Source organism: Phascolarctos cinereus, unplaced genomic scaffold (assembly GCF_003287225.1).
Source record: "Phascolarctos cinereus isolate Bilbo 61053 unplaced genomic scaffold, phaCin_HiC Scaffold_9;HRSCAF=440, whole genome shotgun sequence".
Lineage (NCBI taxonomy): Eukaryota > Metazoa > Chordata > Mammalia > Diprotodontia > Phascolarctidae > Phascolarctos > Phascolarctos cinereus.
In genome coordinates, this window is record NW_027556402.1 from 231,446,161 (window position 1) to 231,473,867 (window position 27,707).

Consider the following 27,707-nt stretch of genomic DNA (forward strand, 5'->3'; position numbering starts at 1 on the left):
ACTTGCCCTACTGAATCATACTACACTTTTTCATTGCTGAAGACTTAAAGGAAAACCTTGGACAAACCTCCAGAGTCAAATTAAATGGAATTGGTCATCTCAACTTAATAACTTAGTGTATTCATTCATTGATTCAACAAATCTTTATTAAGGATCTAGCATAGACAAGGAACTGTGTGAGGTACCAGAGGAGGAGTGGGGAATATAAAGATTTATAAGATAGAGAAGTTGCTCTTGAGGATCTTATAGCCGGAAAGAAGACATATACATACACAAAGCCAGGGAAGGATGCTTGCAGAAGGTGAAACTTGGACTAGGACTGGAAGGAAGCCAGAGAAGCCAGAAGGCGGAGGCAAGGAGAGGAAAAAGTTCCAGACATGGCAGACAATCAGTACAAAGGCATCCAAAAGGGAGATGGGGTGTCCTATTCGAGGAACAGCAAGGATGGTCAGCCTTGTTGGGTCACTGAGTACTCGGAAGGGAGGAAAGCGTAGGAAGAATGGAAATGTAGGAAGGGCCAAGATGGTTAAGGCCTTTGAATACCAAATAGAGGATATCATGTGTGTGTATGCGGATGGTGGGGGTAGGGGGGCTCATGTAGGATATGTGTGTCTGTGTGGAACTGTCCAGATGTGGTTCAAAGAGAGGCATGAATAGATATCTCTAAAGCATCCTCTGCCCACCCTTCTCCAAGGCAGACTTTGAATTCTGGAGATATATAGAGATATGCATACACACATACACACACACACACACACATATACATATTATTTTTAGTCTAAGGAAATAATTTTCAGGTTCAAGCTATGCTCCTGATTACTGTCCTTTAATAGGGACCCAAGCTATATATCCAATGCTTTTAGCACCTTTCCAACCAAATGCCAGTTCCACAAAGACCACAAATAGTAAATGAAACTGGAAATCAGCAAACAGTAATTAAAGAAGGTATATAGGTAAGAATATACCAGAAAATACATAGGATGGATGAGCTCTTGCGCTGGGGGCAAATCTCAGTTCAGCAGAGAGAGACAGAGAGAGACAGAGAGAGACAGAAAGAGACAGAGTTGCAGACATCACCTAAGAGGAAATGTTCCCAAGTGTCTAGTGTAGTGTATGGGTATAGGGACTTATCAAGATGTCAGCTCCTCTACATCAGAGGTATCAAACTCCCAGCCAACAGAGATAGAATCAGATTAAATTATAATTGGGAAATATTTTTAAAAATAAATACAAATACAACAAAACATAATGTTAAGTTGTGGTTTTTCTTTGAGTTTGACACCATTGCTGTCCACGTTGACTTCTTCCTAAAGCCTCTTTCCCTTCAGAAACCTCTTGCTGAAGAGAAACATGTCATTTCTCTTGAAGCTGGAAGTCAGAACACTAGGAGCTCTCTTCTTCCAAGCTCTGGATGACTTCACCATCCATATGGAGCACTGAGGAAAGCAATCTCTACCAACAAATTATAGGAAACCACTGGAGTTTATTGAAGTGGGGATGAGGGGTAGTGGTGACATGATCAGACCAATATTTACAAATTAATTTGGCATCTAAGTGAATGATAAACTGGAGAAGAGATAGACTAGGCACAGGGACCAGCCAAAAGAGTATTAACATAGCCAAGGCATGAAGTGATGACAGCTCATACCAGGGTAGTGTTTGTGAGTAGAGAAAAGAGGATGTCTCAGGGAAATGTTGTCAAGATAGAAACAACACATTGTGATCACATCCAATGGGTAGAATGGAATGGAGGGGGAAAGGAAGGAGGAGTGACATTCCTTTTGCAGTAGCTCCAGTAATTGAACACCCACATAGTTCCCTTTTTCTCTTCCCTGAAAAAGCAAAAAGCTGCAGATGTAAAAAGCTGGTGACATGAGAATATGTAAGGGGTACGTATATGTGTTGCTTGTGTGGGTTAAATGCATCCTCATGGGTCTGTCTAGATTGGGTAGAAAGGAGGCATGAATAGATAATGCTAGAGTCTCCTCCACCTACCCTTCCCCAAGAGAGACTTTGATTTCTGCCAGGAGGAGAAGCTGGAGGTTGAGATCAGAGGCTGGCTACTCTGTTCTCCTCAGAGAAAGGTACCAGGCTAGAATAATATTTATCTTCCTCCCTAAACATTGCTAGTCTAAGAGAGACAATTTTCAGGTTCAAGCTGCACTTCTGATCTCAATCCTTTAACAGGGAAGGAGTGAACCAAGCTATATATATCCAAGGATTGACCTCCTTCCCTATCAAATGCCAGTTCCACAATGACACCCATAGAAAATAATAAATAAATCCTTTTAGCCAAGGGGATAGCAAAACAAAATTAGAGAGGATATACAGATGAGAATATACTAGAAAGTACATAGAATAAATAAACTCTTGAGCTGGGAGTAAGATAATTCAGCTCAACCGTTAAATTGAATCCCACATCTCACCCAGAGGGATATTCCTGAAGTCTCTAGCACAGTAAGCTGAGGATAGAGACACGATCAAGATTTCAACCCTTCTACCTTGCAGATTCTTCCCAGAATCCTTTTCTCCTTTTAGGGACCTGAAAAAAATCCAGAACTTCATGACTTCTCTCTTGAAGCTGAAAGTCAGAAAACCAGCAACTCTCTTCTGAGCAAGCTTTCCCAACTCCACCAATCTCCACCAATGCAGACAGTCTTATGAAAATGAGCTTGGAGCCTCTAGCTACACATATAAGAAATATCCTCCTAGATTAGACCCGAGGTGGTCCATTCTCAGTATTCCATCTGTGATGCTGGTACTAAGGGTCATATTTAGAAAGGAAATACTCATCCTCTCTGATATCAGCTCAAAAAAAAAAGTTGGGGATTTTCTTCCCTCACCCAACACCTCCTTCCCAAACATCCCAGTTTCCCTTATGACAACTATTTTTTATGGTGATCCTAAATTATGTTTATAATATGCAGAAAAGCCTTCCCTATAACCTGGAAATAATGACTATTAAACAGTCTAATGAAACTCTCCTGGAGACAAATGAGAGTGTAGTGTCAGAAAGTTTGCAACAGTTATGGTACGTGTTTAATGGATTTCCATAGGGTGTGGGATGGGGGTGGGGAAAGGAAAGGCACATGGTTATTCCCAAATTGCATTCAATGAAATAAATCATCAAACTTAGTGCTTCTGAAAGTCAGTATTAGTAGATAAACCTATGTATACCTCATCATTTTTTAACTTCTGTGGTTAGCATATGATGAATTAAAATAGTAAACTGCTGCCTAGAATTTTGCAAAATGGATGGAGGAAAATTATTAAGAAGAAGGAATTACCTAGCATGATGGAACCATATAAGTACCTTATGCTGGTGGTATAGTGGAAAGAGAGCTAGATTTTTTTGAGTCAGAGGACATGGGTTCAAATCCTGGCTTTGCTACTTCCTACTTATGTGACCTTAGACAAATGACTTTATCTCTCAGGCTTCAGGTTCTTAATCTGAAAAATGAGGGGGTGAATTACCTCTTGGGTCCTTTCCAGTTCTAAACCTAAAACAAAGGTCTATATTCCACAGAATTGTCCCTAGGGGCATCTTTCATCTATTAGAACAGTGGTTCTTAATCTTTTTTTGTGTCATGCCTTTGGCAGTCTGATGAAGCCCTTCTCAGAATAATGTTTAAAAATGCATAAAATAAAATATACAAGATATACAAATATACAAGATTGTACAAGATACAAAATATACTGGTTTCAGAAGCTAATTATATTGAAATATAGTTGTCAAAATATTTTTAAAAAACAAGTTCATGGACCCCAGGTTAAGAATCCCTAACCTAGAGTAAAAACAGTAATGGAGGAGCATGATGGAAGCCCAGAAGACATCATGACTACATGTGAAGCCATCAAAGTAAATAATTATGATCCACATGGGAGGAAAGAGCATCCTCCCTAATATTAATGCCCTGGGTCAAAGCCCCATTCACCTCTTACTAGTCTCATATGAAACACATGTGCGTATACATACACATGTGACAAGGGGCTATATTGGATTATGAGACTGTTTTGTACAATTTAGACCTTTAGACCTTATCGCTGTCAAGTTATTACAATGATTTATGACCTTAGTTACCCAATGCCAAAAGGAACAAAGAAAACCATAATTCAGATCTGTTATTTGAGACTGAATCTGACCTGACAGTTTTCATTACAGTTCACCCTATCCTGGCACCTGCTGTGTATGTGGGGCAATGCCAAGGAGCCAGGTCGCAGTGCTACCCCCAACACAATTACTATTGTGACTCCATCTGCTCTCATGCGAACACTGGGGCTCCTAGGCTCTCCACTTGCTCTCCAATACCAAATGTGACGACAGAAACCACCTTTATTTTAAACTCACTCCTCAAACACATTACTCTCTTGCTATTTAATCTCATTGCAATAAGCAACCCAACTCACCAATAAAAGATTCTTCTTCCAAGCTACCAGGCTCATCACTCCCAGCCTCATCTCTAAAGGAAAACACCAACACCAGACTTGAGGCTAGTTCCTGAGGTTCCCATGGAATTGTAGGCACCTGCTAGAGTATATCCGTTTCTCCTTTTTGCCCTATACTACCCCAAGCTCCTAACTCAGGCTTTCCTCCAGCACATTTTCATTTCAGTTGATTTTTGCTTGTTGGGTGAGGTCACATCTCATGTCATCCTGCTTCTGTGGTCCTTCTCCATAATGTTTTACAAAATGAGCTTTAACTCCTAGCAGGTGTGAAAGTGGAGAGCTTGGTCCTAGATACAGTGAGGCCAGACCTTTGTGAAAGCATGTGTAATCCTAACTCTCCAAGCTCACTGGTATGGGACTCTCTTCATTGGCGGAGATGAATGCCTTTGCCCTGCATTGTTGAGAGCAGGAGAGCTCCAATCTTTTTAATCCTGAGTCCATGAATCTCTGGATTTCAGGTGCTTCTAGCTTCCAATTTCAAGAGAGAAAATGTAAGAGGCCAACCCCAACTCAGATTGCTGAAGGAAAAGACAGGGAAAAAGCTGACATGAAAAGAACTAGCAGCCACCATCATGTCCCTATTCCCAGATTGCTACACTAGAGACTGTGGAATACTCCTTCGATGAGGTCTAGGAGCCTCTCTATTGGTAGAGTGAGCTATTACCTGACTACCAATGAGACAACTCCTTCATTCTACATTATGGTACATACTCTCATATGTATATTTTCTATGACTTTTGTTTCGCTATGATTTGGATAAATGCAAAATGCTATTTTCACTATGCTATATTTCATTACCACACTGTTCATTGTGGAAGTGGTATTTAGTACATAAAGAGTCAAGCCTTGAATATAAAGGTTGGGGTCCTCCTCTTCCCCAATAGTTAGCAGTGATCAGAAGTTACATTGAACCTGAAAATCATATCCCCTAGACTAATAATATTTAAGAGAGTAAATAGATATTATTGTAGACCAGTACTCCATTTGTTTGAGGAGGGCAGAGAAGCCAAATGATCTGGCCTCAACTTCCTGCTTCCCTTTTGGTAGGAATTAAAGTCTCTCTTGGAGAGGAAGAGAAGGGAAAGAGAAGAGCTAGAGATGTCTATTCTGTTTCCCTTTGAGCCACACAACACCCCCATGTCCTAATACATGTGTAGGACAGCCCTCATAACATGCAAGGCCTCACCACACATAGGTAGATGAAAATGGAAGGAAGAAAACATATAGTTGTGAAATGGTACAGATCTGCTGGCCTTTCTGGGGCAATCTATTCTCGTCAGCATCCATAGGAGAACTACACTTGGTGTACTATCAGAAGAAGTGGAATGGTATTTTAGAAGATGAAAAGTGAAGGAGTGCCTGAATTTCACCCCATATATAAAAAAGAAATAGAAGAAATCAAGGCTAGGGGTGACATAATTTTTAAATGTCTCTTTTTTCGTAACCATGTCATTGGTATATTGGTTGTTAACTCTAGGGCTTACCATTGACTCAGCTCAGCAATTTTACTAGAAAGGCCTTGTCCCTATATCCTGTATTTTCTTTCACAGCTTTGGGCTGTTCCTGCATCATTAGAGTCCTGAGTTCAGTCACGTGGGAAGAATGTCTGGATGGGGGTATAGGTAAGTACAGTCAAGGAAAAATACTACAAATGTCTAATTCTAAAAAGAATCTTCACTGTAAAATTTTACTTTAGGAAAGACTGAAACTTCCTTCCCTTCCTCCTTCAGCTTTCTTACTCCCTTAGTTGGATTTTGTATAAAATGAAATTTTCATTCAATGATCCCATTGACACTTGGCTGCCATGTTCTGATCTATAGTTTAGAATACAAAAATGGGAACATAAACCAGGAATTATATTCTGAATGTGACAATATCTCTTTCAGAACAGAAATTTAAAATGACGATGGCAAGGTCATAGAAAGGCTCTCCCTAACGTGGTCCCTTCCCATCTGTCCAGTCTTCCTACACCTTACTCCCCTCCTACTCTGTGATCCAGAGACACTGGCCTTGCTGTTACTTGAACACAATACTCAGTCCCTCAATATTTTCACTGGCTATCTCCCATTCTTGAACACACTTCCTTCTCATCTTTGCCTCCTGGTTTCCTTCAAGCCTCAGCTAAAGTCTCACCTTCGTCAAAAGGTCTTTCCCCATCCTCCTTAATCTTAGTGCCTTCCCTCTGAAACTATCCCCAATTTATTTTGTTTTTATTTTTTAATAATTATTTTAACATTCATTTAAAAATTGTTGTTTCTAATTCTTTCCCTTCCTCCTGCCCTCCCCCTACCCATTGAGAAGGCAAGCAATATGATATCAATTATACATGTGAAGTCATGCAAAATATATTTCCATATTAGCCATGTTACAAAAAAGAAAAGAAAGAAAAATAAAGTGGAAAAAAAAGTATGATTCAATCTGCACTCCGAGTTCATTGGTTCTCTCTCTGGATATAGATAGCATTTTTCTTAGTGAGTCCTTTGAAGCTGTCTGGGATCATTTTATTAATCAAAGTAGCTAAGTCTTTGACTATTGACCATTGTTACAATATTGCAGTTATTGTATACAATGTTCTTCTAGTTCTGCTCACATCACTTTGCATCAGTTCATAAAAGTGTTTTCAGATTTTTTCTGAAAGCATCCTACTCACTAGTTCTTATCACACAATAGTATTCCATTACAAATCACATACCAAAACTTGTTCAGTCACTGATGGGCATCCCCTTGATGTCCAATTTTTTACCACCACAAAAAGAGCTGCTATAAATATTTTTGTACAAATAGGTCCTTTCCCTTTTACTTTAATCTTTTTGGGAGACAGACCTATTAGTGGTACTGCTTGGCCGAAGGGTATGTATGGTATTATACCCTTTGAGTATAGTTCCAAATTGTTCTCCAGAATACTACTTCCTCTTTTTTCTGGATATATCTTATTTGTACATAGTTGTTTGCATGTTGTCTTCTCATTAGACTGTGGGCTCTTTGAGAGTAGGGAGTGTATTATTGCCTTTCTTTGTATCCCCAGTGCTTAGCATAGTACCTGGCACATAGTAGGCACTTAATAAATGCTAGTTGACTGACTGACTGATTGACTAATCAATTATAGGCATATCCAAGTTTTCTCCTCTGTCTCCTGCAAAAGTTAATGCCATATTATGAGTAGATTCAGGTCAGAACAGATTGGGAAGAGTCAGGTCAGTGAGGCGGAACTGTTATTAAGTCCTGAATTCACAGCTGGCGTTAAACCAAAGGGAAGATAAAGACAAGGTTCACAGGTAGCCCAGTCTAGTGAGGATAAAAGAAGTAGTCTGGGAATCAAGAGACCTAGTTCAAGTCCTAGCTCCCATAGTACCTACCTACCTGACCCAGAGGCAGACCAATCTGCATATCAAGTCCTTTCTCTTTCCTCATCAGTAAAACAGATGATTCTCAAGGACTCTTCCAACTCTAATAACCTATGAATCTATCTACGATCTATAAGCCCAAGTTGATGGATCAGTCATTGTCCAGATCAGTTGTTGTTGTTGTTGGACCTTCTTTTTCAAAGAGGACTAGTGACATCACAGGTGATGTCTTGACTTGCTCTTGAACTGGATTTAAGTGAGAGTTGAGGGGTCATAGGCAGAAGTGTGCTCAGGGGTATAAAGACAAGGGTATGGTGTTCAAGCCAGGCATGAAGAATCATTGAATCTCCTAGTTGGAAGGGACCCCAGAAGTTATCTGTTTAAACATGAATCTGAAGATGAATCTTCTCTAGATATTATCAACCAAACAGCAACCATTTATTAAATGTCTACTGTATGTCAAATGGTAGTGAGGTGGTGCAGTGCCACCTAGGACAGAATACTGGGCCTGAAGTTAGGAAGACCCATCTTCATGAGTTCAACTCTGGCCTCAGATACTTCCTAGCTGTGAGACCTTGAGCAAGTCACTTAATCCTGTTGGCTGCAGTTTCTTCGTCTGTAAAATGAGCTGGAGAAGGAAATGGTAAACCACTCTAGTATCTTTGCCAAGAAAACCCTAAATGAGGTCACAATGAGTTGAATGTGACTAAAAAGACCGAACAACAACAAAAATATGCAAAGCATTGGGGATGCCAATAAAAAAGTAAGACAATCCCTACCCTCAAGGAGCTTACCTTCTAAAGGTGGACACAACAAATAGGGAAGGTTTCAGCTGCAAGTCTGAAAGGTGGAAAGGTCCCATGTTTGTTAGGGAGAAGTGACAAAGTAGATAGATGGTCATGCCTCTTCTTGAATGTCATTTCCACTGATAAAAGTCCTATTAGTTTCTGATATTGAACCATTTGACAGTGCCAAGGATTTTGGTGACAAGAATTTTCTTTTCTAGCTTCAATAGCTATGGCTTTAGTGCCTAAAAGAGCAGTTGCCAGGCTGCATCTCCGCAAAGATTGTTTCCTGGGATTATGGCAGAAGGCATTGGGCACTTGCCATTCCCAGGGCTCTTGGGTTCAGGGTCCTGGACTGTGTCCATCAGAGACTGAGGGGACATGGCCATCAGAGAGAGAGTGGTGGGGGTGGTTCAACTTGGCATGGGTACATCTTCTTCCCCTTTGGGTATCATGCTGCTTCATCCAGGCTGGCCCTGGGGGTAGCGGTTGGTTGGCAGGTGTTAGGGATGGTCAACCTCTTCTTCACAGGAATTGCCTCCCCAGGTGATGGCTGTGCAGCCTGGGCTGGAAGTACCACCCATGGTCTGAGAGGTACTGTCAATTACAGGTTTCGGTGCCTGACTGAGTGTTGGTAGCAGTTGTTACAAGTGGAGATGAGGAAGGTAAACTCCCTTCCACATTGATTTCCTCATCTATAAAACACAGAAATTGGACCAGATGACCTCTGAGGTCCCCTCTGGTTCTAGATCTATGATGTAATGACCCTACTAAAGACGTAGAGAACTTGTGCTCTGTGGGAGAGACAGGAGCATTTAGGGGCAGCAAGGTGGCACAGTGGATAGAGCACCAGTCCTGGAATCAGGAGGACCTGAGTTCAAATCCAGCCTAAGACACTTGATACTTACTAGCTGTATGACCCTGGGAAAGTCACTTAACTCCAATTGCCTCACCAGAAAAAAAAAAAGAAGAAAGGATCATTTACCCAATTAAAAGCACATGCCCTTGAAATAGGGCTTCGTTGCTGCTGTTCAGTTGTGTCTGACTCTCCGTGACCCCTTTTGGGGTTTTCTTGGCAGAGATACTGAAGCGGTTTGCTATTTTCTTCTCCAGCTCATTTTACAGATGATGAAACTGAGCAAACAGGGTTAAGTGACTTGCCCAGAGTCACTAGTAAGTGTCTGAGGCCAGATTTGAACTCAGGAAGTTGAGTCTTCCTGATTCCGTGCCCAGGGCTCTATGCATTATGGCTCCCTCTAGCCACCCCTTTGCACATAAAAATTGCTTAATAAATGCTCCATTCAAGCAGGAAATTTAGCTCCAAGACAGGAAGAGTGATTTACCTAAGGCCACACTGGCAGTTAGAAGTCAAGTCAGGATTTGAACTCATCTTCTGACTCTAATGATTGTGTCCATAAAAGCTATGACCTAGTGGCCAAGCTTTCAGTGATCAAGCTTCTTTATCTGTCTGGGCCTTAAATGACAGATCTACAAATCTACTGCCTGACTGCTAATTAAGCAGCTTCAGTCTGATAACATCTTGTCAGGCCTTGGTATAACTTTCAAGGATACAGGGTCACTTCCAACACCACAAGGAGGTGTCAGAGGAGGATCCTTATCATAATGCAAGAACTTCTTTTGGCCAGAGTTGGGGGCAAAAACAACAGTAAGGTTGGGAGGAGGGTGGTGGCAGAGACACAGAGGATTGACCAGAGTATGAGGGAAAATGGTGGGGCAAGAATAGATCAAACTTCGGTACTGTTACCTTGGGAAAAGGGGTAGCTCATTGCCTACAGAATATGACCCTCACCCTCACAAAGATTAGTAGGGGGAGGTGGGCCCTAGGAGGGGCAACCTTGGCTAAAGGACTCTGGGGCAGAAGCAGAGGACAGGGGAAGAAGGGCTCCTGAGGCGAAGCCCAATGAGCTTCTTAGGATAAATCAAGTTTCAAGCATTTATTAAGCACCTTTTATACGCCAGGTACTGAGGTAACACTTTAAAAAAATGAAACAGTCCCTGCTCTCACACAGCTTCCATTTTATCAGGGGAGAAAACAAAAAGACAGAGAGAAAGAGAGAGAGAAAGATAAAGAGAGAGATACACATCCATATATATATATATATATAATATATACACATATATATTATATATATATACACACACACACACACACACAGAATATACATGTATGTATATATGAGAATAAATACAAAGTAATTGAATACAAGGTTCTTAGGGAGAGAGAGGGCACGAACGAAGTCCAAATCTAGCGGTCTCCCATGACCACATCCATTCACTCTTTTTTATTCCTACTCCCACCACCCTACTTTAGATCCCCATTATCTTTTGTTTGAACTATTACAAATAGACTTCTTAACCTAAGTCCCCTCCCCTGCCAAGTCTCTCCTAAAACTTGCTCCAAAATCTTCCATGGCTCCCTATAGTTTACCAAATCAAATCTCAACTCTTTAGCCTTCCTTTTAAGGCTTCCCTCAATTTAACTACTAATTATCTTTCCAACCTTCTCTCTTATTTCTCCTCACTCTGTTCCAGCCAAACTGGACTGGTAGTTGCTGTTCAGTCATGTCCAACTTTTCATGATCCCATGGACCATCGCGTGCTAGGCCCTTCTATACTCCACTATCTCTCACAATCTCTCCAGGTTCATATTCTTTGTTTACATGACACTTTCTGTCTACCTCATCTTCTGCCTACCCCTTTTCCTTTTGCCTTCAATCTTTGCTAACATCATGGTCTTTTCCAATGAGTCCCATCTTCTCATTATGTGGCCAAAGTATTTAAACTTCAGTTTCAGTATTTGACCTTCCAGTGAATATCCTGAAATAATTTCTTGAAGTACTGACTTATTTGACCTCCTTGCTGCTGAAGGGACTCTCAAAAGTCTTCTCCAGTGCCACAATTTGAAAGCATCGATTCCGCACTGCTCAGCTTTCCTCATGGTCCAACTCTCACAGCCATATATTACTATTGGAAAAACCATAGGTTTGACTATATGGATCTTTGTTGGCAAGGTGATGTTTCTATTTTTTAGTATGCTGACCAGATTTGCCATAGCTTTCCTTCCAAGGACCATCTTTTAATTTCATGACTGCAGTCGCCATCTACAGTGATTTTTGAGCTGAAGAATATAACATCTGACACCGCTGACATTTCTTCTCCTTCTGTTTGCCAGGAAGTGATGGCACCAGTTGTCAAGATCTTAATTTTTTTGATATTAAGTTTCAAGTCAGCTTTTACACTCGCCTCTTTCACCCTCATCAAGAAACTTCTTAATTCTTCTTCACTTTCCACTATCAGAGTGCATATCTGAGACTGCTGACATTTCTCCTGGCTTTTGGTTCATCCAGCCTGGCATTTCACATGATATACTCTGCATATGTTAAATAAATCAGGTGACACTATACATCCTCATCATGTTCCTTTCCCAATCTTAAATCAATCAGTTATTTCATGTTTGGCTCTAACTGCTGCTTTTTGGGCGGCATGCAGGTTCCTCAGGAGACAAGTAAGATGATTCAGCACCCTCATCTCTTGGAGGACTTGCCACATTTTGTTATGATCCACACAGTCAAAGGCTTTAGTGTAGTCAATGATGCAGAAGCAGGCGTTTTTCTGGACCTCCCTTGCTTTTTCATAATCCAGTGAATGTTGGCAATTTGGTCTCTGGTTCCTCTGTCTCTACAAAAACTAGAATGCTCTTCTGGCAATTCTCAGTTCACATACTGTGGAGGCCTAGCTTTCATAACCTTGTTGGCATGCTAAATGAGTACAGTTGTTGGGTAATTTGAACATGCTTTGGCATTGCCCTTCTTTAGGACTGGGAAATAAACTGATCTTTTTTCCAATCCAGTGGCCAATGTTGTTTTCCAAATTTCATAGCATATTGAGTACAGCACTTTAACAGCATCATCTTTTAGGATTTTAAATAGATCAGCTGGAATTTCATCACCTCCACTAGCCTTATGGTTAGCAATGCTTCCCAAGGCCCACTTGACATCATTCTCTCTTTTTTTTTTTTGACATCATTCTCCAGGATGTCTGGTTCTAGATCAGTAACCACATGATCAGGGTTATCAGGGATGTTAAGATCTTTCTTGTATAGCTCTTTGGGGTATTCTTGCCACTTCTTACTCTCTTCTGCTTCTTTTAAATTCCTACCATTTCTGTCTTTTATCATGCCCATATTTGCATGAAAGTTTCCCTTGATATCTCTAATTTTCTTGAAGAGATCTCTTCCTTCCCAAATGGCTGCTAGTCAGTTACCAAACACATCTTGCCTTCTCCTGCTCCTATGCCTTGGCTCAACCTGTTCGCCACAAGGGCAGGGAGTGAATTCTCTACCTGTCAGTCAACCAGGCTATAGGCATTTATTAAGTACCTAATATGTGCTTGTTGATTACCAGGATACTATCCATACTTCAAGGTCTAGATCAAGTAATATATCTTCCATCAAGCTTTCATCCAGAAGCGATCTCTGTCCCTTTAATTCCCATAACTTTTTATTCAATAGTAACATAGTTCCAAAAGGATCTTAGAGGGCATCTAGTCCAATCCCCTTATTTTATAGACAAGAAAACTGAGGCCCATAGATATTATGTGACTTGCCCAAGGCCAAATAGGTAGTAAGTAGCATAGATGGGACTTGAACCCAGAACCTCTGACTCTGTTCTTCCCAGTACACCCCAGTCTCCTCTTCTCTATGACCACACTCTACTTTGTAGTTTATTTGTATACTTATGCTTCCTGGTTATGTTGAAGAGGCAGCTAAGTGTCTCAGTGAACAGAACACTGGACCTAGAGTCAAGATGACCTGAGTTCAAACACTGCCTGTGACACGTAATAGCTGTGTGACCCTAGCCATGTCATTTAACTGCTGTCTGCCTCAGTTTCCCCAACTGTAAGATGGAGATAATAATAGCATCTACCTTGAAGAGTTGTTGTGGGAATCAAAGTAGATAATAATTGTAAAGTGCCTAGCACTGGTGGGTGCTTCCCTTCCCCAATCAGAATGTAAGTACCTTACAGGAAGGTTTCACTTTCTACCATCAGAGTGCACATCCAAGACTGCTGACATTTCTCCTGGCTTTGTATTATCAGTCACTTAATAAAATGGTTATGGATTTACTTGGTACTCCCTACTAGACAGCAAACTCCTTGAGAGCACATACACTCACCTATTTAACTCTCTCAGCTATTCGTTGTAGTGCCTTGTACATTGCAAGGATTCAATAACCATGGAATTGAGTTGAATTCTCAAGGAGTCTTCCATAACTTTCCTTTTAAAAAAATTCTCTGGGCCTTTGGAAGGGTGAGACCAAGGGATCACTTTATGTTGTTGTACACTCAAGACAAAGATACCCAGGAAAGGATTAGGCCTGGCCTCAGATTTTTATCAAGAGTTAAATACTAGGGTGTTTTTTTTTTATCCCCTTCTTAAATCGAGTACATGGAAAGTAATGTGATCTTTTCCAGCTGACTCAGTTATTGCTGCTTTACAGTGGTGCCTCAGGCTATCGAGTGGAAGCTCTGATGGTCTGGCTTCAATGGTCCCACTCCAATGGGCTTTGGAGTTGAGTAGTCCAGCTTTGAGAACTGGTGTCAGTTTCCATAGTCATCCACCCCGCCCACTTCTACTCAGTGTTTGCTGTAACCTCAGGATGACTGAATGAAGGTTGCCAGGCAGAACTAGATTAGCAACTTCAGAAATCAATAACTGTAATTTTACATACAATTCAGAGTCAATAGGCTCAGGTCTGAGGGTGGAGTAAGGGTCCTGAGTTTGCTGGCAATCCCTTTCCTAAATGCTCAGTGGGTTAGTGTGTGTGTGTGTGTGTGTGTGTGTGTGTGTGTTTCTTTTCTGCTACTTTTCATGTTCTTGGCTGGGTTCCAGATGGTAGAAGACTGACCCGTGAGAGAAAAGTCATTATTCTCAGTATTTCGGGCTAAAAGCATTTCCACATGTGAAATTTTGTTTCTGAGTGCCTCACGTTTAAAGAAACATGTATGCCTTTTAAAAAAAAAAGTTGTTTAATGCTTTTAAATATTCAGATGGCAAAGAGGACTGACCCCTTCTAGAAGCAAGTAAATAGACTTGCCATAAGGGAAGGAAGGAGGTGAAAGTTGGGGAGAGTAGTGGGGAAGAAACCCAAAAAATTTGGTAAAGAAAGCTTAAGGTTTACTGAGGTAAATGTAATTCAACATACTGGCTTCAAGGTTCTGGAAGCTGGAGACAAAGGTCTAGTAGAGAACAATCTCCGGGTAAAGTCAAGAGGCCAATTTGGAGCATAAAAACTCACATTAAACCTTAAAAACACAAATGCCCCGATGTATGCTTTTAATCTATTGGTGGAACCAACGGTCAGAAATCAGTCCAACCTTCCATTCCATAGAAGGGAACCTTAGGACTCAGCTCTGAGCCTCTTCTTCCTTGCTTGCACCTAAAAATTGCTTCCCTTAAGCGTCTAGGACAGAGATTCTTAACCTTTTTGGTGTCATGGACCCCTTTGGTAGTCTGATGAAGCCTATGGACCCCTTCTCTGAGTAATGTTTTTAAATGTATAAAATACAAAAGAAATCAATTCTATCTGAAATAGTTAATTTTTTTTTAAATTCAAGGACTCAAAGGTTAAGAACCTCTATTTTCCAATCTACTGACTGCTCTCAAAAAAGAGAGCCCCCAAACCTTAGTCATAAAGGGAAGTCCCCTTTTGAAATGCTAAATGCCTAGCTTTCCCCACCACCTGTAAGTCATACTTCCTTAACCAGGACCAGAGGAATTTTTGGATGTTTCCTGTGGCTGTTCTCTAAACAAAGAGGACAATCTCAGATCCTGGCAGATTCCAACTTGTTGTGACAATGGGCTGACTTTAGAAGTTAGGAAACCACTGTACCCCCAAAACTAACATTGAGAATTCTATTGGTTTGAAAAAAAGAAAGTTGTGCAAACTGTGGGTGGGATCTCAGAAGCCATGTAGTCTAACCTCTTATTTTCCTGATGAGAAAACTGAATTTATGGAGATGAAAAGATTTGCCCAAGGTCATCTGGAGGGTGGGGAAGAGAGGGGGAAGGGTCCTGTACAGTTGAATACTATTCCTCATTGGAATAAATGAAGAAATACACCCAGCCACTTTGGGGCAGAGCCTGGACAAGAATCCAGCCCTTCCTAATCCAGTCTTTTTCCCACTCAAGCATGAAAGGGGTGGGTAGAGCAAAGATAATTCAGGTGTACAATCCAGTCATAGGCTCAGGAAGGCCTGGCCCTGAAATGACCAGATAGATTTTATTTGTGGAAGCCATGTGGCATGATGGAGAGAGGGCTAAATTTGGAGTCAGGAAGATGTGGGTTCCAGTCCTGTCTCTTACATATATTTGCTAGGTGACCATGGGCAAGTTATTTAACTTCAGTGCTCTTGAGCAACTCTCTATGACTCTATAATACAGTTTGGTTGCCTTCTCTGCACATGTGCTTTTCTATACTAAGAGCTTCTTATACAGATAAAATCACATCTGCTTTCCTCAAAGTTGTTTTTTTTTCTTTTTCTAGTCATTATACAAGTTTTTTTTAATATTATAAAGTTTCCCAAAGCCTTTTGGTTTTAGGACATTCACTAATCATCAAATCCTAGAATATTAAAGCTAGAAGAGCCCTTGGAGACCATCTAATCCAGGGGTGAGGAACCCTCGACCTCAAGGCCACATGATGTCCTCTTGGTCCTCAAGTGCGGCCCTTTGCCTGAATCCAAACTTCACACACCAAATATACATGTGGCCTTGAGGCCGAGAGTTCCCCACCTCTAAAGTCCAACTCCACATTATAGGTGGGTCAATTAAGACCAGAAAAGAGAAAGACTTGTTGGTGAATTATGTCTTTACCAACTGTTTGGTACAGAAACCACTTTTTTGCTTCTTTATAAATACAAAGCTTTAGATAATTCATTCATCCCTTTGAATATCATGGGTTAATTATTTCTCATTTTCATTCAAGTAAATAGTTCACACTTGTTCACCTATACATATAAGAACATATATGTACTTATCTGTTCACATGTTTTCTCCAATAGAATTTAAGCCCCTTGAGTGCAGGGATGATTTCTGTTTTGTCTTTGTGTCCCCAGTACCCAGAATAGCGCCTTGTACATAGTAGGTGCTTAATAAATGCATGTTGCAGTGGATTGGATCGATGAAGGTAGTGGAAGTAGAACCTCTGGGCCTCTCTACCATAGGAGGAAGAGCCCCTCTTCTTGCCCTTCAAGTCCTTGCTGGTCCAGTGATTTCATGCTGCCCTGTGCAATGCAGCATCCCACCCAGGGCCTACCATCCTGAAATACGCAACTCCTCACTATTTTCATTCCACACTCACATGAAAACATGCCTATTGTGTGCCTCATTCCCGAGTGGATCTGGTCTTAGCTATGTGGCACTTTGAAAACAATCTGAAAACTAATTTACACTAGGATTTCAATGATTAAAGTCATACTTTAAGCTGAAAATTTTATATCTCTGTTTTAATAAGGAATAATGCCTTAGCTGGAAGAAATGAATTTCAGTGGTAGAACTGCAAACATTTATATCATCATTCTCTGCTTCTCTTGGGTCAAAGAATTAATGAAAAGTATGTTTATTAAATGCTTACCATGTGCCAAGTACACATACACACACACACACACACACACACAGAACCTCATAGCAGGCAACTAGGTGGCACAGTGAATAGTGTTAGGTCTGGAATCAGGAAGACCTGAGTTTAAATTCAGCCTCAGACACTTACTAGCTGTGTGACCCTGGGCAAATCATTTAACCTTCATCTGCCTCAGTTTCTTCAACTGTAAAATGGGGATAATAATAGCACCTACCTTGCAGAGTTGTGAGGTATTTGCAAAAGTGCCTAGCACATAGTAGGCATTTACATAAATGCTTATACTCTTATAAATTATATTTTCTCCTTTCCCCTCCCTTCTTAAATATTTGTCAAGTCATTTCACAACAGGCTCCCAAAATCTAATTCTTGACATTCTTCCTTTATATCTCCATCAGATCAGTATTACATTTTCCTCCCTATTCCCACTCTTTTTTGTTTTTTTTGTTTGCTTTCAGCATTTTTTTCCCTTTGCTTTCAGAATTCAGGCTTCAGTGTAGTATTTAAGAGGAGGCCAGGTGAATGACTTATAACAATAAAAATCAATAGTAAAAATGACTTTAGAGTCAGGGGACCTGGTTTCAAATCCTGTCTGTCACTCTATGTATAAGATCACTCAATCTTTTTGGTCTTCAGTTTCCCCATCTGTAAAATGAAGGGGCTGAGCTAGATGGCTTCTGAGGGGCCTTTGCCACTGAAATCTATGCACCTATGAACCTGCTGACATAGCGCTTTAAGGTCTGTAAAGGACAGATAGATACACGCACACGTGTGTGCGTGTGTGTGTGTGTCTCTATGGGTATTCTTAGTATGCCCAAATTACAGATGAGGAAAAAACAGACTCTCAGTGAGGTCTAAGGACTTGTCCATAGTCCCATGGCCAGCAAACACCTGAGGCAGACAGGAAATCTCCTTGGATCCAAGCCCACCTCTCCCTCCTAGACCAGAGGTGTCCAACCCATGGCCTGGCCTCAAGCAACCACAACAGTGCACCTTGAAACAGATTAAAATGCAATTGGGAAACATTTAACAAAATGAATTAAAATAAAACAAAACAGATAACATTCCATTTTAAAACTAAGTTAATATGAAGCCCCTGTGGCAGGGACCCTTATGTACGGTATAGTGACCCCGTTTCTATTCAAGTTGAACACCAATGGAAGAGGCGACACTGCTTACTGAAAGATAAGTATTTAACTCTAACACCTGAGAATGCCCAGAACTTTGATGGGGTGTGGGGGGAGATGAACCAAGATTGTCCCTCGGTTGGGCTCAGGCAGGAATGCTGATTATTTCCTCCAGGGTCTTTTGTCCCAGGAGTTCCGTCCAAACCAACACAGGGAACCTACCTGTCTTTCTGGTTAAGAAAAATCAGAAAGAAATCGCATTGAAAAACAGAAACAAAATGCCCTGGAGTGTTTCATCCCTGATCTTTTCTTCTCACTACTATTCCTTTATGCCCCCCTCACGTCCAAGTCCACCCTTCTTTCTCCAGTTCTCCATTTGTTCAAGTACAGGATTCCTGCCCCAGGCTCCACAAACTTGCTGAGTCACCGATCCTCCTTCCTCTCTTAGCCCATTCTGCTCGGCTTTTATGAGGTCAGGCTGCTCTCCACATCTTCCTTCCTGCCACTGCAGCAACAGTGCAAAACCCTCTTATCCACTCTACCCATAATCATTCTGCCTTACCTAGAAAGCCTCCCAGTATTCCCTGTGAGCTTTCTATAAGATCACATCTAGCCGATCAAAGACTGCATTTTTGCTACCACAACTTTGTTTTTGGGAAAATGAACAGTATAATATACCATAGATTGTGTAAAGTGGTTTCCTGAGCCTGTTATATGCCTGTATATCTAAACATTAGAGGCACTGATGGATCAGAGGGTCACAGACTTGGAATTGGAGGTGACCTTAAAGGTCATCCAGATAGCCTTCATACTCCAGCCTCCAAGCCCTACAAATCCATTTTAGGACAGCCAGTGGAATAGCAACATAAGATAGTGGAATTCAGACCCATTTCTTCGCAAAACGTTGTTCCTATTTCCAACTGAACAACTTAGTAGACCTTTAAACTAAATTCTTCGAACCCAAAGATAAGGAAGAAAGATATCAATAATTAAATAGTAAACCATTAATGTAGGGTGGAGCTGTGCTAGTGAACACTGTTAACTGAGAAATTAATTCAAGGCCTGACTACTTGTGGAAATATTCCCAACATACCCAAATTTCAGTGAACTGTCACTGGAGACCACGTTCTTGACTCTCTTTTTCTCTCTCTTAAATATCTATGCAACCACTCTCACCAGGGAGAGCAGCACTGCAAGGGTTAATTGCTAAATACAAAATGAATTTCCCATCAGTGGGAAAAAGGCATTATAGAATATGCATTACCTACAGAGGGAACACAGTTATGCTTCAGCTGGCAAGATATCAGATAATTAGGGGCTCTGCAGCAAGACTTTTGATAATCAATTTGTAAAGTGTTTCAAATCATGCTGAATAAAAGATACTATCAATTCAACACCTTTAAATTATTTAAATGAAAAATCTGGGATGATCAAATTGAGAACAGCAGATCAAGGATGCCAGCAAGCTTATTTTTTAACTAAGATGAGGGGCAGGTGTAAGGTACTCTCAAATCACAGAAAAGAGATTCAAGTTCACATTGGGCTGGTCAGGAATGACAGAACTGGCTGTTCCAAAAACCAGTCAAGTTTCCTTTCTTTGTAAGGCAGGGGCTAGCCAGTACGTTTTAGGCCTTTCATACTTCAAGCTGTACCTTATCACAAAGCAGGTCATTTCTAAAGACCATTTTTGGTCAATATTTATTTCTGCTAATAATGGAGGAGGAAGCAGGTAGTGAAACTGACTAGGAGTATAGGTTGCTGCACAGATTTTAATGTCACCCAGAGTGGATATGGCCAAAAAGTTAATCACCTTGTCTCCAACCTCTCCTCCTCCTCAGCCCCTCCTGAGTTAGGCTGGCCTTAGAAAACAGGCTGGTAGTACCCTTGCTAGGCCTTTACAGCTTGGTAGAACTAGTCAGGGCTCCTACTCTCCTTGTCTAGCCTGTGGTAACCCTGGGTTACTTTCATGACAGCATGAGGCAACAGAGCACAGCTTTAGGTAAGGAATGGACTCCTTTAAACCAGAGGTTCTTACCTTCAAGTCTGTGGACAGATTTCAGGGAGTCCATGTACTTTTATGTGAAAAAATTTTTTACATCTTTATTTTCACTAGCCTCTAACTGCAATTTAGCATTTTCTTTCAATTATTTAAAAAACATTATTCTGAGAGCCTTACCAGACTGCTAAAAGGCTCCAGAGAAATGGTCAAGAACATCTGCTTTGAAGTACTCCTGGCACACCTCCCCCAAGTTCTTTTGGACTCCTGATCCTAACTTGGCAATGACCTTCCCCTGACCTCCCATAGCATCTTGTTTTATGTAACTGATCTCTTCAATACACTTCTCCTGTGTCAGAGCGTATTAGTTTTAGCATTAGCTCCGGCTCACTCTCCCAGAGCCAGGCAGGCTACATTTGGACTTTAGGGTTTTAGGGTACTTTGATGCTGAGGGATTGGGGTATCTCTTCTCCTCTGCCATTGGCTTGAGCCCCCATTGGTTGTTTTTATTAAAAAAGAAAAAGTTATTTTAAAAAATCTACCAAAGTCCAATAGAGGTAGCTTGGTGGCATGGTAGATGGAACCTGAGACTTGGAATAGGGAAGAGTCAAGTTCAAATCTGGCCTTAAATACTTCATTAGCAGTATGGCCTTGGGCAAGTCACTTAACCTCTCTACAAAATGGAGATAATAACACCTATCACCCAGGGTTGCTATGAGGCCCAAATGAGATACTTGTAAAATGATTAGCATATAGCAGGCTCACAAAAAAGGCTTGTTTCCTTCTTTCCTTTTTGTGACTCCACAGACCACAGCACACCAGGCCCTTCTATCCTTCACTATTCTCAGAGTCTGTCTGAGTCCATGTTCATTGTTTTCATGATACTATCTATCCATCTCATCCTCTGAAATTCCCTTTCTGTTGCCTTCAACCTTCCACATCAGGGAAAGGCTAGTATTGTACCTCAATTCTGATGGCTGTGTGACTTTGAGCAAACCACTTGACTTCTCTGAGACTTGGTTTCCTTATCCACAAAATGGGTATATCTGCTTTGTCTATTTCACTGAGTTGCTGGAAAAAACATCTGTGAACAATATAGAATTATATGTGAGCTATGATTATCCTAATTTAGTGAAATAGGAAGGATATTGAGATAATCATGGGGCTATGGTAGATAAAAACTAAGAAAAATGATGGCAAGTATTCTACGTATATTTCATGTAGGTGTATTTATAAAAGTATAGTATCACGGGATCCTGGAAGGGCCCTCAGAGGCCATCTAACCCAATTCCACTTCACAGAGACCGGGGATTAAGTGACTTGTCCAAGGTCAAGTAGGTAGGGTCAGAGGTTAGATGTGAACTCAGGCTCTTTGATTCATCCTTCATTTATGTTCTAGTCTGAATCTTCAATGTGGGTGGAAGTTATTTTAGATTCTCAAACAGCACAAGCTACCAAACTAGAAAGGCTTCAAGTGTGGACCAGACTGCACACAGGCTGTAAATGTGCCATCTGAGAACCAGATGCCAGAATGTTGTCCTATCAGATGACTGATTTTTTTGGCCATCGCAATTCAAGATCCATTGTGGTGGTGATCTACATCAATGCAGGGCATCTGCACACTGCTGAAGTCCTGTGTCCTTGAAGTACCTCTGTGTGAAAGCCGTCAGGCAGAAGAACTGGAGATCGTGACAAAGGAGTGGCCGGCAGTCAGCCTTACAAGCAGTAAGGTAGATACTGGTGTTGGTTCAGATACACCTGAACCAACACCCTTATATACCTGACATCATTAGGAGCTTTTCTTTGGCCTGTTAAGGGTCCCAGGTTGACTAATCCACTGGTTAAGGCAGAAAGAGATGGGGGAGATGGAAAACATAGCATAAGAAAGCCTGAGAGACAATGATTCAATTAAATTAACATTTACTATCACCAGCAAGGTAGTTTTAGGTAGTAGTAAAGAAAATGACAGTCCTTTACTAATCAAATTTGATACAATAGGAGAAATGAGATATACAAAATAAGCAGGCAATTAAAATGGAAACTAGAAAGCCAAATGCATAAGAAATAACTTCTAGTTCGGAGCATGGTAAGTCTTTGTGGAAGTAAGCAGAGACATAGACCTATCAATACACATTAAGCCACGACCATGTGCCAGGCACTGTGTTAAGTGCTAAGATAGTTTTTTTTTTCTCCTTGAAGCTTAATCAAAGTTAATAATGTAGTGTGGGATGAATTGGTCTTTAGAGGCCACAGGATGAGTAGGGGCCCAGAGCTCCCCCGGACATTTGGGGAGCTCCACCCCACTAATTAAAAAACCCTCAAGTGCCTTTATGATATCCTTCCTTAGGGTAACTACTAATGAAAAGCGTGAAGCAGTGAAGACTTCTGCTTCCTTCTCTTTGAGGACACCCCTCAACACCCCCCCCATCCCTTTCCTCTCACACCTAGAATACTACAATAGCCTCTTTACTGTTCTGCCTACTCTCTCTAATTCACTCCCCCCCCCCCCCCCCGTTTCATTTTTTTTTTTAGGCAATTGGGGTTAAGTGATCTAATTCACTTTACAGGCTGCCACTGCAAATCTTTAAGTCCTTTTATCATCTCACAATCTGCTCAAAAAATGTTGCTTAATGGCCCTATTTCCCATAGAGTAAAGATGAAATGCCACAAGACCGGGCCTTCAAGGTACTTTGCAATCCCTCCCCTCTCTCATCTGCAAAATGAAGAGGATGCACTTGTGGACCATGTCTAAGGTCTCCTCCAGCTGTATATCTAACCAGAGCTGACACTTCTCTGGCACCTTGTTTTGCTAAGTGCTTTTCATCCATTATCTCATTTGATTCTGGCAACAACCTTGTGAAGTATGTGCTATTATCACCCCCCATTTTTCAGATGATGAAACTGAGATTGGGTGGGGGGGGTAAAGGACTTGTCCAAGGTCACACGATGTCTGAGGTGAGATTCACACCCACATCTTCTTGATACACCAGGCTGCCTAGCACTTAGTAAACGCACAATCCATCCACCAGACCTTTGGGGGTAACGGGTGACACACCCTGATACCATAGGCAGCTGGTGTGCGGTTCCCTTTTCTTTCTCGTGTTGTTAGTGCCTTATTCCTGGCCCTTAGATCTCTCACTTAGATTCTTACCTCATCCTGCTTGGCGACTCTGCTTTTGTAGTCTCTCTCCAGCCCATCCAACCACAGCTGTCAAAATAACCTTCCTAAAGCATCGGTCTGAAGATGACACTGCCTGCTCAAGTCTTCAGTGGCTCTCGATGGACTGGATAAACCATGGGGTCTCCTCAGTGTCCCCAAGGCCGTCACTCCTATCTTCCCCTTCTCCAGCCTGCAAAGCATCGCCCTCCCTTATCTCACCCCTCAGAGGCCTTGTTTTCCTTCCAAGGCCGAACTCCGGGCCCCCTCTTCCTCTGCTTTTCCTCCTCCAATTCTCTACAATCACACTTTTTTCTACATGTGTTGCATGCTTCACACTCCAGCCCAAGCCCTCGAGGGGTCCCCAGTGCCTACAAGCACCCAGGGCGACTACACAGCACAGACGGACCAAGGCCTTGGTCCACGGCGGCTCCCAGCGTTTGCACAGGCCTCATTTCGGTTCCCTTGGTCTTGAGGCTCAGCCCCAGTGCCGGCTTGAATTCAAGGCCTTTCAGGATCCCTGAGGCCCCGAGCACACCCTGCCCCAGTTAATTCTGCATTTATTTGGACCTGGATACGAGGCTCTCGACCGTTTTATACTCATAGCACAGCGGCCCGCAAACAGTAGGTGCTTCCTACTTGCTCACTTCTTCCTGTGCGGTTATTGCTGCCCCCTAGGAAGAAGGCTGGTGGAGCCACGTTCTTTGGGGCAAAGTCCCGTGCCTCGCTGCCCCGGCTTTCTGAGCCCTGCTAGGCACGCTTCATTCTAAGCCAGCTCCTCCAGGCCCGGGGCATAGGTGGGGTAGAGATGGAGGGAGGGGAGGGGGGCAACGCCGCTAGCCCCAGCTCCGCAGCCCCGCCCCTCCATATAAGGGACGTGCCAGGCCTCCCCCCCACCCCGCACCGGCCGCTAGACACCTATTGTCCCCGGCAGGGCAGTCCCCGAATTCGCCTGAAGGACCCGTGGCGGCCTGACGGCCTGGATCGGCGCTTCCCGCTCCGCCGCCCGCCCCGCCGCCGCCGCCGCCGGGAAGGTCCCCGGCCTGAGGGCGCGGCGGCGAAGCCCCGCGGGCCCCCAAGCCGGGGCCGGCAAGCAGGCAGACAGGCATTCGCAGCGGGCAGGCCGCGGCGCCGCGCAGGCCCCCGGCTCGCTCCGCTCGTCGGCGCCCTCCCCTCCCTCCTGTCTCTCTCCCCTCCCCTCGCCGGGCTCCCTCCCCTCGCCGGGCTCCCCTCCCCCGGGCTGGCTAAGTCCCTCCCGCTCGCCTCCCTCTGCCTCACTAGCGGCAGCTCTCGGTGCAGCAGCAGGGACGGGGCAGAGCGGCGCGGCGCGGCCTGAGCCCACCGACAGACAGTACAATACAGCCCGGCACACACCACAACCCTCCCCCCGCTCGGCCGCCTCACTCCGGATCCTTAGCGGCCTCCGCGCACGCACGGTGAGCCCGGACCCGGCGCGGCGGCGGGGCCCGCGGCCTCGGCCTGAGGAGGGGGCGGCCTCCGGCCCCCTCCGCCCGAGCCGGCCCCGCTCACTCGGGGGCCGGCGGCCGAAGGCCGGCCGCCCGCGGCAGGGACCGTTGCTCCGCGGCCGTTGGCAGCGGACGCTGCGAGGCCCCGCCCCCGGCGCGAGCCGCGGGCCCCGGGGCTGCCGAGGCCGAGGGAAAAGGCTCGCGGGGGGGGTGGGGTGGGGGGAAGGGTCCGGAGAGCGGGCGCGGCGCGCGCCTCCTGCCCGGCTTGCGCACGCGCGCCCCCGGCCTCCGTCCTCTCTCGCGCGCGCCCCCGGCCCCACATTTCCCCCCGCCCCGACCCCCGAGCGTCGCGCGCGCGCCCCCAGTAGGGCGGGCTCGGCGGCCCGCCCGGTGCGTCGCGTTTTGTCCCGCGCCTGCCCCCGTCCGCCCTCCGGTCGCTTGCGCTCTCGCTCTCCCTCCTAACCCGGCCCTCTTGTCTTCTCGCCCCTCGGTGTCGAAGATGCCCTCGGCCACCAACACCACCAGCAGCGGCAAGGCGTCCGGGCCGCCGCCGGGCTCCTCGTCCTCCGGGGCCGAGGCGGCGGCGGGCAGCGCCTCGGGGCCCGCGGGCGCGGCGGCGGCGGGGTCGCTGCAGCAGGCCGCGAGCGGCGGCGGCACCAGCTCGGTGCAGACCGAGGCCATGAAGCAGATCCTGGGCGTGATCGACAAGAAGCTTCGCAACCTGGAAAAGAAAAAGGTGCCCGGGGGGGCGGGGAGGGGGAGGGGGCCCAACCGGCCGGGAGCCGGCCTCCTAACTGCTGGGGCCCGCGGGCCGCCGCGCCCTCCCCCCGGCCTTTTGTTTGAGGCCCGCGACCCCCGGGCCGGCGAGGGGGCGCGGGGGGGGAGGGGCCGGCGGGGCACATGGAGGAGGAGACGAACATGGCGGCGGCGGCGGCCCGGAGGGAAGCGCTTCGGAGCCGCCGCATTGTGAGCACAAAGCGAAAGCGGGCCCGGGGGGTGGGGGGGCAGCCACACCCGCGGGGGCGGCGGAGGGGGGGGCCCGGGGTCCTCGGCTCGGCCTTTTGTTCCTCCTCTGCCTTCGGGCCGAGCCTGGGCCGCCGCTGGGAGCCTGGGTCCGTGACCCAGGCCGAGGCTCGGGTCACGGGGGGGGGGGGGGGGCTCCCGGCCTTGATACCTCTCGCTTGGGGAAATTAGAACTAGTCAGTGGTAGCTGCTGTTGTTAGGCTCTGTGCTAAACGTCCTGGAGTCTCACTGCCACCCTGGGAGGGAGGGGCTGTTAATTATTATTCCCGTTTTACAGGTGAGGAAACTGAGGCAGATAGAGGTGAAGTGACTTGCCCCGGGTCACACAACTAGCAGGCGCCTGAGGTCTTCCAAACTCCTGCCTACACAGCACTCTTATTCACTGAGCTTAGGCAATTTACAGTTTTTATTTACTGGTAGTTCCTTGAAATATGTTCACCTGGACTATTAACGCCTTCAGAGAATTACACTTTAAAAAAGCCATCTCACATCTTCTCCAGTTATTGGACAGTGACCATTTTATTAGGGCATTCATGAGTACAGTAGTACAAATTCGTGAAAATTCAGACCTATTCCTAATTTCCCATGTTGAATTTATGTCAGTAAATTCTTTTGTTTAGGTTTTATTTTGAAGTTTTGTACCAAAGATTTTAAGATGGAAGTGTTCTGTAGTCCAAAGAGTACCCTTGGTTACACTTGGGTTGCATTCACAACTGCTGCTAACGGCATAACCTTGAAAGTCAGAGCCTCTGGGCATTCCTTTTTTCAGCTCTAACTGAACTGTTGAACAGGGTTGCTCTCAAATGTCCCTTCTGTGGCTAAGGTTCTATGACCACCAATCCTTGAGATGGGGAGCGTGCAAGATTTTTATATTTTGGTTAGGGTAGAGGAAAAAATTGACATCCTCAAGCTAGCTTTTAATTCTCTTTTGCGCAAGAACACTAACAGTTATTTTGGTACATCTTAATCTTCTAATTCAGGGAATAGCTGAACTTATTAATGCATTGGAACTGCAAATGTAACTGCATTGATGTAGATGGCATTGAAAAAAGCCACTAGGAATTTGAATTTTTAAGTGTCTCTTAATTTCAGTATCTTTTGTGTTGTCTGGTGAATTAAATTCCATCCTTCATCTTTTAAAATATCTTGAAATATTTCAAGTTCTAATTGAAAATCCAGTTATGCCATTATAACTGGTAAAAGGAAGTGTGCAAAGTAAAATTTATATCAAAAGTAGTAAAAATTGATTAGCAAGCTAATGGTAGATTGGCTGCTCCCTCCAATCTCTTAACTGCATTCCCCTTAATAGTTTACAAACTGTGTAACTAGATAAGTTTTTTATTCAGAATTTGTTTGTAGTACACATAGAGATTTGACCTAAGGCTTGAGAACCCAGGAGATAAGGGGAAGGGGAACAGCTGTGTCCTGGAAAAGTAAAATTAAAAAAACAACAAAAAACCCCAAACATTTTGATATAAATCGGATGTATTTGTTACTGGACCTGTGAACTGTGTTTGATGGCATTTCTGTACTAGTAAAGGTACAGATTTTCTTTTCTGTACAGGAATATTCCACTTTAAAGAAAGACTGATTATAATCTGAACCAAACTCAGTTTGAGTTAGGGTATGATAATTTCCCTTAAAATTAGTGAGCACCGCCCAGTTTGCACTCTGATTTTTAGGAGCATGTCCAGTGTATCAAATGA

At 43.9% G+C, this 27,707-nt stretch overlaps 2 protein-coding genes across 3 annotated transcripts in view; one reads left to right on the forward strand and one right to left on the reverse strand.

Moving 5' to 3' along the window:
* LMO2 (LIM domain only 2) overlaps positions 1-24,311 on the reverse strand; it is a 165,987-nt gene extending 141,676 nt beyond the window's left edge. The window contains exon 1 of the mRNA XM_078148766.1: positions 23,507-24,311. Within this exon, the coding sequence (XP_078004892.1) occupies positions 23,507-23,553 (47 nt within the window). The 5' untranslated portion in view covers positions 23,554-24,311. The remainder of the gene's footprint in view (positions 1-23,506) is intronic.
* A 449-nt stretch (positions 24,312-24,760) lies between these two features.
* Positions 24,761-27,707, forward strand: part of CAPRIN1 (cell cycle associated protein 1) — a 47,202-nt gene continuing 44,255 nt past the window's right edge. For both annotated transcript variants that reach the window (XM_020963837.2, XM_020963838.2), the window contains exons 1-2: positions 24,761-24,948; positions 25,478-25,714. In XM_020963837.2, the coding sequence (XP_020819496.1) occupies positions 25,478-25,714 (237 nt within the window). In that variant the 5' untranslated portion in view covers positions 24,761-24,948. The remainder of the gene's footprint in view (positions 24,949-25,477; positions 25,715-27,707) is intronic.